We start from the raw sequence: 14,720 nt of genomic DNA, 5'->3' as shown, positions 1-14,720 counted from the left end.
TCGCTGATTTACTGAATATATTGATATTAGGACTAAGATAATTTTTCCGAGAGAGCGGTCAGATCACATCCAAACCAAATAGTCCACTGTCAAAGTATGAACATAAACAGCTTATCTTTGAACTGCAGACACATACATTTAAACGCTTGCATCAACATTTCGTTTGAATGTATACTGGCCGATTTGGCAAACGTCCGCTTTTCTAAGGAGTCATGTTTTGACCTTATCTGAATAAATGGGACAAGGTTTTCCCCCTTGGTCCCGCATCCTTGTTATGCCCTATAAATGAGAACACTTCTTCACACGCTGCTTAGAATTCTGTTCAGTACCTGTTTACCAAACGCATTCCTTAGAAAGCACACCATGGGACTCTTTCCTGGAGTGGGGCTTGTGTTTGTTGCTGTTGTCTGGCTCTCTTTTCCGATGCCTCCATCTTTAACTTTGGCAACCTCCCTGCTCCATCGTGCAGCACGATGCCTTCCAAGACTGAGACAGTCTGTGAATAACGTCTTAGCGGTCCAAATGGACTAGTTCCGCTCGGATAAGCGATGCCCGGCCACAACAAGGGGTTCTGTTTCATGGTGCTTCCCAGGACATGTTCTCCCTGAGCCTTTGCTATTTAGTTATTGGCAGCCTCGAAGACGCAGAAGTTCAGCCAGAGACCTCTGCGTCACACGGTTTGATTGTGTTGCACATGTTCAGACCCATCACTATGCATTTCTGCAGACACATATTTAATGGGGAGAAAAAAAGCACATGTACTCCTCGACCCCTTACGGCTGGTGCATTTCCTTTTTTTTTTTTAAATCGGTCATCATGCAACGTTTTCTCCATCTGGAGCTTTCCGCTGAACTTTTTCCCTCCCTTTTTCAATCCAATCACCCCTCATTGAAATTTCCCAGAATCAAACACAAAAACTGGGGGGAAAGTCGTAGTCAGCAGCAGTTCAACTTTATTTTTTCTTGCCTTTTTTCTCATTAAAAGGAAGAGGATGGTTGTAGTACATGAGAACAGTTCTGTGAAACAAAACTCAAAGCCTTCAGACTGATTCAAATTCAGAGTGATTGTTTCAGCATGTTAGCAGTCATGCTCATTTGGATCAGGACAGAGAGGTGTGGTCTGTCATCCAACCACAGACAGGACAGAAGACCATTTCGTCTGTGATTTTCATGTGCACACCAGCGCCGTATTGACCCAAATGAGCAACTGCCTATCTGTCGACGACATTCAAAAACTTTTCTCTAACATTCAGGAGTAAAATAACTTTTCATCAGCTTTCCTGTACACTGCAGGAAGCTAAGTCTGGTGGCTGAGGCCATTCATTTGGTGATTATTAGGTACAATACGGGCCGAATGAGTTAGTAGTTTTCGTAATGGGATGCTAGGAATGCTTTTATTACCGGTGCAAATGAACTGAACAGTGTATCAGGGATGTAAAAGCTGATGGTACATGGAATATGAACGATTGTCAGTTGAAGAGGGGAAGGGAAAGCGTTACAAGCGCATAAACAGGCCACATATTAAAATAAACATTGAATGTCAATAAAAATAAATTATTCTCTTTTCATATAAAAGCTGGGTACTTGTGCTTTCTCTTCTTTTCAGCAATTTGGTTTTCTTTTGTAAGCAATATGTTGTGTCGCATAAAAATATTGCACACTTTAACTCTATGTTAAGCGCAAAGGAACAATTTATTAATAGTGCATCTACAAATCATTTTGCTGGCAACAATGTAATCTCAAAATTGAAGTGCAAACCACACTGTCAGTATTTAAAGTCTATATTCATTTCATTCTTTTTGTAAAGTGGTTAGGAATGTAGGACACCTGCTGATCATTTTGGACAATTCAAGAAAATGACCTGGAGCCTAGCCCAAGTGTTTCCACCGGAGCCAAACAGTTAAAAAATCACCAAAACCACAAAACCCCTCAACATCACACAAAAATAAAAAAATAAAAGCATTACACAAAACACACAACATGACATCTTACCTCAAATAAAAAGAAATTACCGCTTCCCGTAGCTCTTCTCGAGCCAGTGCCGAACATCTTTAAGGTTGTAGAAAAATGGACCCTTACCCCCAAGGTAAGCGATTTTATTCTTCTGCACGATGCAAACCCGCTCATAGGCCACACCGTAGGCTACGTTGGTGTTGTTGTCCATGCAATCTGCTACCAATTGACACTGAGGAGGCAAAGAAAAATGCTCCAGAAGTGTCCGGGCGGCAAACATCCTCTCCTCCAGATTACGGTGTTTCCTCACTTCAAACGAAAAGTTCTCCATGGGAGGAGCCACCCAGCCGTCTGAGGGGTGAGCCTCATCGATGTAGACAAGCAGGAAGTCTGCCACGTCCGAGAATTCCTCCACCATCCGCCGGAAAACCGGCAGCTGGCTTATAAAGGGGGGTCAAGTGGCCGAGCCAAAGTTGACCACTAACGGGCGGTCAGGAGACTCGAAGTCCAGCAGATGGCACTCGTTGTGGGTCTTACCGCTGATGCTCCAGCATCTGTTGATGCCGGGAACCTTCACCACCTTGGAGTTTGGAGCAGCTTCGCCCAGCTTCACCTGAACAAAACAGTTCCACATTCACACATTAATATTTTGGAGGAAATTAGAATAACATGGGCAATGAGCCACAATGCCTAGTGGCCAGCAGAAAGATTAGTGTCATGACTACACTGAAAATTACTTCACTTTGGCTTAATGGGTTTATTGGCCTCTGTTGTTATGGAGACTCGAGTTGCGTCACCAGGCTTGAGATCTCACATTCACAGTTGTATACATAGAAAAAATAAATAAAAACACAAATTCTTTGGGGCTTTGTCACTGCTCTAAATCAATGTTTTGGGCTTGCACCTTTTAACACCATCTGTAAGAACTTTTAAGCATCTTGTAGATAAAGTAATCTCTCTTGATCTCACAATAGACTTTTGAGCCAAATATTTGTTTGTAGTCAGATGTCTATGAAAATGCCATTTCTGTGACTTTATAAGGGCATATGAATTTTGGCACAGTGTTAACACACATAAAACTCATCCTGGCTATGCCAAAAAAAAAAAAAAAAAAAAAAAAAACATCTGAGTCATTGACATTATTTTTACGCTAAATGTTTACCTCAGCAAGACTTTGTAGCCAAACAATGATATAGTTAATGGTTGAGGACAATGAATGCACATTAAGCTAGTGTATCTTACCCCACTGTGTGATTTGATTGATTTTTAGTTAAAAAGTAACAGGAATGTGAATCCAGACTTTTAATGAATTAAGAGCATTGACCGGAGAGGTTGCTGACTGTCTGGAGGGCAAAGTTCACACATCTTTATAAGGATTAGAATTGCACCAAATGTCACGTTTTGAAGACTGAGCAAATATATATTCAAAATTAGTTGGAGGATGTACACCAGACTGTAAAGAAATGCTTTTAAGAACATATTTTCAGCCATTTAACTTAATGTCACTATCTATCTATATATATATTTATGTATATATAATGAAAATGCCAATTTGACATCACTGTGTGTCCACTGAAATTATGCAGTAGCCTAGCTACTTAAGAGTAAATATAGCTACTGTAACGTGGACACTGAAGTCTAACCAAACATTGCATTATGTCTATTTAACATTAAAACAACAAAGACAAATAATCCTCTAAGCCCTTTGAACTTGTTTGAGTCATAGCCTACTCCACAGTGAGCAGACCGAGTCTTGTGCTCTCAGCTTACCTGTTTGTAGGCATCCAGCAGAAAGCTGTTCCATATGGAGCGCACGCCGGCTGTGGTTAACATGCGCTGCCACTCACTCGTGGAGCCCGAGCAGCTCAGGAGTGACACCACACGCTTTACTAGCACTATCGAATCATACAGCACGAAAAACAGGCAGTTGGAGAAGAAACCAGGCAAGATCTGCAAAGTTACCAGGAGGTCCACACTAAGCATGCCCATTTCGCGCTGATTTATAACAGGTGGTTGACGCGCACTTTTGCTTATTTAAGTTCACCTTTCCGACTCATCCTGGTCAGATATCATCTCCTCTGCCGTCCCCCTTCTAGGAAACTTTCATTTACCTAAAGAAAGCAGAGCCGACCTAAGGATGTGGGCGTTTGCGCGCGGTGAGCCCGAGTCTGCGTCTGTCCAAACATCAGGCGTCTTTACGCACAGAGGAGCGCTGGTGCCAAACGTCCCCCTCCTTTCCGCTTTACAATTAACTAAAGGCTACCCGGTGGGCAGGTTCCTGAGTCGCTCTGCGTCTTTTTATACCGTAAATCATTCCGGGCTCTGAAATAAAGCCCGCGGGGCTGGTGGGAGCGTGACGTCATAACGTGGGCTTTCTCTCCGGACGGAACATGCAATAAAAGATGAAAACAGATTCAGCGCTTTTTAACATCAGTTGCTGATTACAAAAGGAGATTACGTGGGCCTGCATGAAGAGACACGTTTGCACTGATTGGCATGAAATCAATATGCGTATAAATGTGTTTTGTAATGATATCGCGAGGTCTAAAAGTTATTGAACACTGTCAGTTGGTATTTAAAACCGATAGATAGATAGATAGATAGATAGATAGATAGATAGATAGATAGATAGATAGATAGATAGACTTACAATAGTTTTCTGTTATTTTAAATAATATTCAAAACTAAGTAAAATTACAAACAATATCTGTAAATTAACTGTTATTTTAGGTAATATATCATCAAAGACAAATTACATACATTTTCATTAATTACTGTATAATGTATACAGTATTTTTTCCTGTTTTCTTAAATTAAAAATTTACAAAAAAAAAAAAAAAAAAATCTGTAATTGAATATGTAGCTCATTGTATTTAATATTTATGTCCATACAAACAATTTAATGTTCTTTCTTTGTGATTTTAAAGTAAAGTTTTATATTTAGGTGTCATTTTACATTCAAACTCTGTCATTCTGAGCACAAATATTGCAAACTGTTCATTGCATCATACAATGCCTGTCTGCTTTTAAAGAGTACAAGCTGCACTGCTCTCCAGGTTGAAAATTTCAGGCCTTTGCCCACACATCAGCTGATTTCATCAGCTGACCAAAATGCTTTACAACAGAAATTTTGAATAGAGAAGAAAAATGCACACATATTTTTTACAAGCTCAAACTCCCCAAAAACAAATCAACTTTAACAAATACACTTACATGGCATACTACCATCTTGGTTATATCATGCAATATAAGAAAAATATGAACAAGTGTGTGAGAGCCTAGAGACATCTGAATACTAGAAAAAGCAGAACATGTAGAAAAGTGTCTGAAAGTACTGGAATGTATCCCAGCATGCAATATATGTCAAATATGGACAATTTAGAATCCTCAATTTGTCAAATGTTCATGTTTTTGTATTATGGAAATACCTTGCTGTAAGGTGACAAGACTAAGCCTTGGTGCTAGCATAGTGTTGAAATGAATGACAATACATGAATTATCAAACTGCTCAATTATTGTTAAATTAGTCGGACAGCAAGGACAACAATGTACATGACAGAACATCACTCTGGCTTAGGGCCAATACATTGTCTGTACTTATGAATAACTAAAATACAGACTGTCACTTTCTGATGAGAAGTTTCAACATTTTCCCTTTACATTGTCTCATATCACAAAGGTTTTAACAATCTACTGTTATCAACAGCTTGAAATGCCTATGCTGTTAAATATAAGCTTGTAGACAAATTTTGTAACTTGTGTGCAATTATGGCAGTATTTTTACGTTACAGTGGACTGAGGGTTAACCAACAGGTTGTGTAACACTGCAGTATAGTAAAGGGCCAAAATATAGAAAATGCCACAGCTGCACAAGTTTCTAAAGGAAAGATCATGGATTTGTTAAAATACAAAAGGGTCATTATTGGTCATGTCAATGTAACTGCACAAGCATAGCCAAACATGTACACACACACACGGCTGCCATGATTTTGCCAAGACCTGTTTCTGAATCAACATATTTTGTTTATCCTGTCTTAAAACATAGTCCTAAACCTAACCCTAACTTAACCCTAAAATCGGAGGGAAATGATGGATGTACAGTGAATAGCACAGATGCACCTAACCCTGGTTGAAAGCATATGTGAAAAAAAAAAAAACTAATAACAACAATTAACCAAATTGACCAATTAATTAAATGTAACAGTCTACAAATAAAAATAAATACATTTTTAATCTTTCATTTAAAACAAGTTTTCTTTCTATAGTTGCAACAGTATTTGCTGTCTCTCAGTGTTGCTCTGATCATGATTGGTTAATCAGACCGCCACTCAGGAATCTGGCCAGTCACTAGTGTGCGCGCTTTTTTACCCGTCAAATTGCTCGGCTTCTGTAGTCCTGCTTCAGTCGGTCCACTAGTAATGGCTTTTACATGGATTATTTTACGTCTGACTGTTAATTTCATATTTTGAGCAAATTTGGGTTGTGAGATGACGATTGAGAATGAACAAACACGAATATGGACACAGATTTATACCAATGGCTAACAGACGTGCAAAAGAAAAGTACTGTATATAATGTTCTGTAGTTACATCAAGATTCAATGCATTAAAGTGAGATAATAATCACGATTACATAACTCAATATCCTACCAGTTTCTGTTACTGTGTTTTGTTAGTAAGTGCTAATACTGTTAGCTAGGGCTGGGCCATATATGACCATGTCTTGGCGAACGAGTCAATCTTTTGTTTGTTATCTGGCTCGGCTCGGTGTTCATCTTCAGTTCTCTCTTCACAGCAGTTCAGTCAGTGTACTGTTTGAGTAAATGAATTACTCCGGGGTATTGGTTTATTTGAACACAGAGGGAGTGTCAGCCACATTAAAAAAGTTAACAGCTTAAGTCATTTGTGGATTAATGCTTATTGGAGACGCGAACCGTTTCAAACGATTCAGTACAATTTGGTGAACTGGTTCAAGAAGATCCGGTTACATCGAGTGATTCGTTCGCTAACCGGACATCACTAAACTGCAGTGTTGTGAACGCGCTCATAACAGACCCGGAAGAGAAGAAAATGCTGAATAAAGTCATAGTTTTTGCTATTTTTGGACCAAAATGTATTTTCGATGCTTCAAAAAATTCTAACAGACCCTCTGATGTCACATGGACTACTTTGATGAAGTTTTTATTACCTTTCTGGACGTGGACAGTATACCGTGCATACATTCTCAATGGAGGAACAGAAAGCTCTCGGACTAAATCTAAAATATCTTAAACTGTGTTCCCGAAGATGAACGGAGGTCTTACGGGTTTGGAACGACATGAGGGTGAGTCATTAATGACATAATTTTAATATTTGGGTGAACTAACCCTTTAAAGTTATTGACATTTTGGTAAAGAAACAAGCATGAATGAGGAATAAAGAGCAGGACACGCGTGGTGTTAAAATGAGTGAAGCGGGAAATCCACTTAGTTCTTAAAGTGACAGCAGCATAATTTCACCTAACATTACCTTCTGCAGACGATCAGAATTTTAATCAAGCAACAAGACTACTAAGAGAAAGTGTCATTTTTACATTTAATTAGTTAAGTTCTTTATTATTTAATTCATGTTAAATCAAACTACTGTATCTGAAAAATTTATTTCATTTGTATCATATCACCCAACCCTACTGTCAGTTAGTTTTAAGATCAAACTCATGAAAAGTGATGGAATTTTGGATTGAGTAATCTGAGAACACTGTCATGTAAACTCATTTAACAGAGATGACCTGAAATCTTGGACTCTGAAGGACAGTAGTACATGCAAACCACAATTTTGGATCTAATGTGAAGGTTTTGTATGGAGCTGGTGAGTACATTTTTGCAAGACCATGTCTCTGTTAGTAAGTCAATAGTATTGTTTTATTAAACAAATTCATATTAATTTGTGTGTGTGTGTGTGTGTGTTTGTGTATGTGCTTTCCCCTCATGATCCAGAAGTTTTAGGAATGAAAATCTTCTGCTACATGATCCTCAGAGGAAGTGAGTATTCATGTCATATGAACATTAAGACATATTAACATTATATTTAATGGAATAGTCACACTATTTGTTTTTTCATTTTTTTTCATTTACTATAACATTTAGACATTTAGCAGATGCTTTTATCCAAAGAAACTTACAAATGAGGACAATGGAAGCAATCAAAATCAACAAAAGAGCAATGATATGCAAGTGCTATAACAAGTCTGAGTTACAGTAGCTTAATGCAGTACACGTAGCAAGGTTTTTTTTTAATCATATAATAAATAAAAAGAAAACAGATAGAATAAAAAATAGAGCAATGTAGTGTTAGAGGCATTTTTTGCTTTTGTTAATTGTATAATAAAAGAAAACAAATAGATAGAATACAAAAAGATTAGAGAAGCTATAGTATTAAGTTTTTTTTTAAGAAAACACCCAGTTAGTAAATATATGGAGTGCAAGTCTAAAATGGGCAAGTTTTTTCATTTTTATTTTTATTTTTCAAAAATAATATAAACATAATAAATAATACAAGAGTTAAAGACTGCAGGGATAGGCAATGTCAGTCCTGGAGTGCCGCGATCCTGCAGAGTTTAGCTCCAACCCTGAAAAAAACTCACCTGCCTGTAGGCTTAGTAATCCTGAAGACACTGATTAGCTTGTTCAGTTGTGTTTGATTAGGGTTGGATTGAAACTCTGCAGGACATCAGCACTCCAGGACCGACGTTGACTAACCCTGTTCTAGAGCAGTGCTTCCCAAACCTGTCCTGGAGGACCTCCTGCCCTGCACATTTTGTACGTCTCCCTAATCAGACACACCCAATTTAGTTCTTGCAGTCTCTACTAATGAGGTGATGAGTGGATTCAGGTGTGTTAGATAAGGGAGACATACAAAAGGTGCAGGGCAGGGGGTCCTCCAGGACAGGTTTGGGAAGCACTGTTCTAGAAGGCACATAAGTCTAAAGCAGGGGTGCCCAAACTTGGTCCTGGAGGGCCGGTGTCCTGCAGAGTTTAGCTCCAACTTGCCTCAACACACCTGCCTGGAAGTTTCTATGACTAGTAAGAGCTTGATTAGCTGGTTCAGGTGTGTCTAATTGGGGATGAAGCTAAACCCTTCAGGACACTGGACACTGACGTGCATTCTTTTCGGTTGTTAAAAATGTATCTTGCTGCTGCGTTCTGGATTAATTGTAAAGGTTTGATAGAACTGGCTGGAAGACCTGCCAAGAGAGTATTGCAATAGTCCAGCCTGGACAGAACAAGAGCTTGAACAAGGAGTTGTGATGCATGTTCTGAAAGAAAGGGCCTGATCTTCTTCTTGATGTTGAATAAAACAAATCTGCAGGACCGGGCAGTTTTAGCAACCTGTTCTGAGAAAGTCAGCTGATCATCAGCCATAACTCCAAGGTTTCTGGCTGTTTTTGAAGGAGTTATGGTTGATGTGAACTGGATGGAGAAATTGTGACGAAACGATGGGTTTGATGGAACCACAAGCAGTTCTGTCTTGGCAAGGTTGAGTTGAAGGTGATGGTGCTTCATCCAGCAAGAAATGTCTGTTAGACAAGCTGAGATGCAAGCAGCTATCATCGGATCATCAGGATAGAATGAGAGGTAGAGTTGAGCGTCATCAGAATAGCAGTGATGTGAAAAGCCATGTTTCTGAAAGACAGACCCTAGTGATGCCATGTAGACAGAGAAGAGAAGCGGTCCAATAACTGAGCCCTGAGGCACCCCAGTAGTTAGATGTTGTGACTTGGACACATTTTCACACATTGCTCTTAATTTGTTTTAAAGCCAGACAAAACAGGTGTCTTGTGGCATAATCTTTTTTTTTTTTTTACACCCCTAGATACACCAAGGATCCAGCTGATTACTGGCATTTTGGATGAGGACTGCTTTTTATCTGCCGTGTCTGTCACTTCTGGTCTTTGTTGTATGTTTTGATTTTACTTATTACACCTATATATAGCTAGGATTCAGAATTAAAATACAATGTTATGTTTGTCTACATATATTATCGGAAATATATGGAGCCCACATGAGTCAGAATATTGTGGATTACAATATATAACTAATTTGGAAAATACAAGATACAAAGCTATCCGCAAACAGTACAAATCTATTTTTTTTTTTTTTTTTTTTTTTTTTTTTTTTTTTATAAATCATGAGCTCATCATAAGAGTAACCCTAACTGATAAGATAGAAATGCAATTTTTAATTTTTCAGTTCCCCTGGGGGAAGAATTTATTGATAATGTAAATTTACATCTGAATAGTAAAATTGTTTTAAAATCAATAGTGGAGTGAAAGAGTGACAGTCTTGTAGATGTATCGATTTTGTATTTCTTTAGTTTTAAGTTGAGAGTATTTAATTCAACATTTTATACAATTTTAATGAAAATGTTTTATGTTCATTAGTACAGTATTTTAAATGTTAAATGTATTTCATTTAAAATGTATAAAATAAAAATGTCAATTTACAATCTTGAATATGCTTTGACACATTATTGAAGGTTTTTGATTGTAATAATGTGCAAAATAACAGTGTTTATCTGTAGAACATTAAGTGCTGTCATATTCTTGGAAAAAGCCTAGATCCTAGGAAAAAATAACGGTTTTACACTGAAAAAAAAAAAACGTTCAAATCACTTGCAGCAGCTGCTGCCAAACAAAAACCGTAAAATTAAAGTAAAATATCATAATTCAAACAGGGAATAATCCATTAATTACAGTTTTAAACTGTAAAAAAAAAAAAAAAAATCATTTAAAAAACAGTCAAATGGCTGCCAAACAAAAACTGTCAAATTAAAATAAAATATCTTAATTCAAACAAATAAAATAACAGTGTTTTTCTGTAAAACCTTTAATGAAAATGTCTGTAAAATTATTATATTTGCGCTTTATTTGAATAAAGATATTTTACTGTAATTTTATGTTTTTTTGTTTGGCAGCCATAGCTGCCAGTCATTTGACCGATTTTTTTTTTTAATGTAGATAGATAGATAGATAGATAGATAGATAGACAGACAGAGAGAGAGAGCCTGTCACCATAGCAGAGAAAACATTCAATCTGCCCTGATCTGATGTTTCCAGCACATGTAGATTATGTTATGCCATATAACTCTATTATATTACTTAGATGTATATTTTGCCTCTGTAAATCTAATACTTTATCTTATTTTGTTTTTATTTCTAACTTATACACTTACAATAATTCATTTTGTACTAAATACTAAAAACTATTCATATACTTTCATTAAAACCATAACTACAATACTTGTAAACATCCCAGCTAATTCAAATAAACACCACCTAAAAACAAACCATCTGCAACTGCTTTGGCAATACAAATCTACAGTTTTTGTCATGCCAGTAAAGCTCACCTAAATTGAAATTGTGTGTGTGTGTGAGAGAGAGAGAGAGAGAGAGAGAGAGAGAGAGAGAGAGAGAGAGAGAGAGAGAGATAGATAGATAGATAGATAGATAGATAGATAGATAGATAGATAGATAGATAGATGTTAGTCTCACATTTCCAATTAAAGGCCAAGCCTGTGAGGACAAGGCAGGATATGTTTGTTTATTAAGATTATATCATCATTGTAGATGCTGCAGATAAGTGGATGCTTATCATTGTTGCGGTTGGAGGAGCATAATTCGGAGCTCTGACGCATGATACTTAACGCAATACTCTCTCACCCATTGAAAGTGAGTCGAGGGCTGTGGCTTCTCCCACAAATATTTCTCTATTGTGATTGACAGTGTGAAGCCATCCTCAACAATGTTTGCTGTTGTTTAACACTAAGGTTCCCGATTCCTTGCCAAAGTAGTTCCACTGCTGAAGTCAGATGAATTCTTTACGTCTAATGACCAAGTTCATCTGGAGGCAGCGATCAAAGCTCTTCAATCTCAGGGTGATGACCCCCCAGCGTGAATCCAGATATGCAGCAAAACGATTACGGCAGCACTGTCTCGTATCCCATTGACCCAGAAACTTCATCCAAGCCAATTAAGGTCAGCAACACAAGGATTCCTTTGTCCAGTGGTCATTTGCATCTCAAACACACATATCAATCTCTATTTGTGTACACAGTGTTTACATGAGAGGCTGCATATAGTCGTTTTCATCTTAGATCTTTGTCCAAAAGAAATCATGGAGGATAGCAGGGGATGGGGAAATTATGAAAATCTGTTTATCTTATACATCAGCAATTCCCAGATGAATAGTGCTGTAACAATAGCAGGATTGATGAATATTGCTCTCCCTTTCATGACCAGCTCTTGGCGGGATCCCTCAGACTTGACATTCAACAAAAAGACTTGCCACGGGTCAGCAGGTTCGTCTTCTTTACTTATAGAAAAAGCTTGCTCGTGTTTGGGTGTACGCTCTGTAGTGCTTGCTACTATAGTTCAACATCTTTCTAACTAAGTCCAGGACAGAGCCAGAAAAGTGTCGCAATTATGCTTTTCAGCTCGGTCTAATTCATGTGGTATGATGGATTGTTGTTTTTGGAAATGAAGTCCTCAAAGAACTTCAGGCAACAGGACATTACAAAAATATGCAGAGCCATAAAGTCTATAATATGCTATGCAGTTTATGTTTACTGGGACATAAATATGTATATTGGCAAAAGCTGCCAGGAGATCCTTGCCAGAGCAGAATAATCATTCACTTTTTGAAGACTATTTTGAGACGGCACTTTTTATTTATTCCGCAAATCAATTATTTCCTGCTTAAGCTGTGGTTGTGTAGAGTTTGTAACCGTTATGACGTTTCAGATTTTTTTCAGATGGAAAATTTCACTTTTCACACCATAATCAAAATTTTTGACTTTAGGGTCCCTTAGCAATGCTTACGAAATGAACTCATAACCCTTCATGTCCAACTTCTATGACAAGAATGCTGTAAGTGAAAGGAAAAACTGCATTTATGAACATGCTACATATGAAATTCTCCTGATAACACCAGTGCCAGATAAAACTTGATCCAAATATGTTAATAATTGCTAGATAAGGCTAATTTAACATTAGATGAATGATGAGATGTGTAATGCTAAACCTGACCATTACTTCACTGAAGGTGGGGCTGCATACTTTACGATTGCCAAAAACGCAGCAAACTCCAGAATATATAGAAACAGACCTCGGTTTATCAGCCATCGCATAAAGCAAACCCCAGGAATGTCAGAATTGTAATTAGCATTAGTAAAACTATCGTTGAATGCTGAATTAATAGCAGAGTAGGGCTGGAAACGTTATACATACTATTAAATACTATTATCTTTTACTTAGTGGCAGCAGTAAAAGGAACACATGCTATGATCTCAGCAGCACACCAGTTGACTACATCCTCATCCGTTTTAGTCATTCAGTGAGTCAAGGTGGATTGTATGTTTGTGTAATTGTTGTAGCTTGGAATTGTAAACTGCCTCCACTGATTCATATGTTCCCCACAAATATTTACTCCCATCTGTGCACTGTGTACAAGCAGGAATTAAGCCAACAGACAATGAGCTTTAGAATGCAAACTTGGCTTGCGACGTCTTTATCCACAACAATGTATAACAGGATTGTAGCCAAAAATTCAATTACTACCTCTGCATCGAGTGTAAACAGAGAGACCGGTGACCCGTTCTAAATGCACTCTCTGTGCACCACGTCAACCTGTCTTTCCTGGACTTATAAGAGGTTTAAACTGTCTCATAAAGTGCGTGACTGTGTGCTACTTGGCTCAGAGTGCTGTAAACGTAAGGATAGTTTACTGTGGGCATTTCAGCAATCTTTCCAATCATTTTAAAATTGTTTTGTTGGTTTCTCGCCCAGGAAACCACTCAAATCAACAGGTCTGGGAGCACTAATGAAAATGTCTGTTATGCACTTATATATATAATTTTACCAAGGATGGATTAAATTGATCAAACTTTTCAGTAAATAAATAGATGTATAATGTTACAACTATTTTAAATCAAATCTGTTCAAGGTACTTTCTCTTTATCAAAGAATCCTGATTTTGTGTGTTTGTACTTCAGTTCACCCTTCTCATCCTGATACACAGAACAGGATTAACCGTCTCTCTCACACACCACAAAATCTGAGAACAAGCGCAGACTTATATAACAGCACAAACAGTGGGGTCTGCAGACTCGGCTTATGTTTTCACTGAAAATGTAATGCAGAACTGTCAAGTGGGTCAGCAGCGGGTTTCGCTGGCAGGAATCAGATGCATGTGCAGGGATTACATCTAAAGGTTTATGGGCTCTCTGCATGCCTGCCCAGCTGTGACAGAAGCAGCATTGCTTCAAACTGCCACTTCATCAAATCATCACAAGTGCGTGACTGAAAAATGATAGCAATTTACAGTTGAGGATCATTTGCATTTTAGGTTTAAGCAAATAAACAAGCAAATGATGAGGGTGGTGCAGGTTACATATTACATAGGTTGCAACAACCTGAGATGTATTTATATTACTTGGATTTCTAAATATTTAGAATTAAATATATTAAATTGATCTGAGCATCTCAGAAACCTGTGAAAACCATATACAACAAACTGAGAAAATAAGCATCACAAAGAGAGCCTTTCTATGAGACAAATAAATATCCACCAGAATACTTTGAAATCGCCTGGAGATCTTGGAAGCACTTCAAGCTACTTTTCTCATGCAGAATTAGTCAGCTACAAAAATCAACAACACAAGGTATTGGTTAGCTTATTCTTAAACAACGGTTTGCACTCAAAGCAGCATTCGAAAGTCAGTTGTTCAATACAAA

At 37.7% G+C, this 14,720-nt stretch overlaps 1 protein-coding gene across 1 annotated transcript; it reads right to left on the bottom strand.

Moving 5' to 3' along the window:
* Nucleotides 1-2,000: 2,000 nt before the first annotated feature.
* On the bottom strand, nt 2,001-4,268 carry LOC109085933 (type II iodothyronine deiodinase-like). Its single transcript, XM_042742009.1, has 2 exons — nt 3,723-4,268; nt 2,001-2,565 (listed from the first exon to the last, which is right to left on the bottom strand). The coding sequence occupies exons 1-2, from the start codon at nt 3,939-3,941 to the stop codon at nt 2,008-2,010; spliced, it is 777 nt and encodes a 258-aa protein (XP_042597943.1). The 5' UTR covers nt 3,942-4,268; the 3' UTR covers nt 2,001-2,007.
* Nucleotides 4,269-14,720: the final 10,452 nt, after the last annotated feature.

This window comes from Cyprinus carpio, chromosome B17 (genome assembly GCF_018340385.1).
Source record: "Cyprinus carpio isolate SPL01 chromosome B17, ASM1834038v1, whole genome shotgun sequence".
Lineage (NCBI taxonomy): Eukaryota > Metazoa > Chordata > Actinopteri > Cypriniformes > Cyprinidae > Cyprinus > Cyprinus carpio.
The sequence above is the reverse complement of the archived record's forward strand: the minus strand, read 5'-3'. Positions and strand labels throughout refer to the sequence as shown.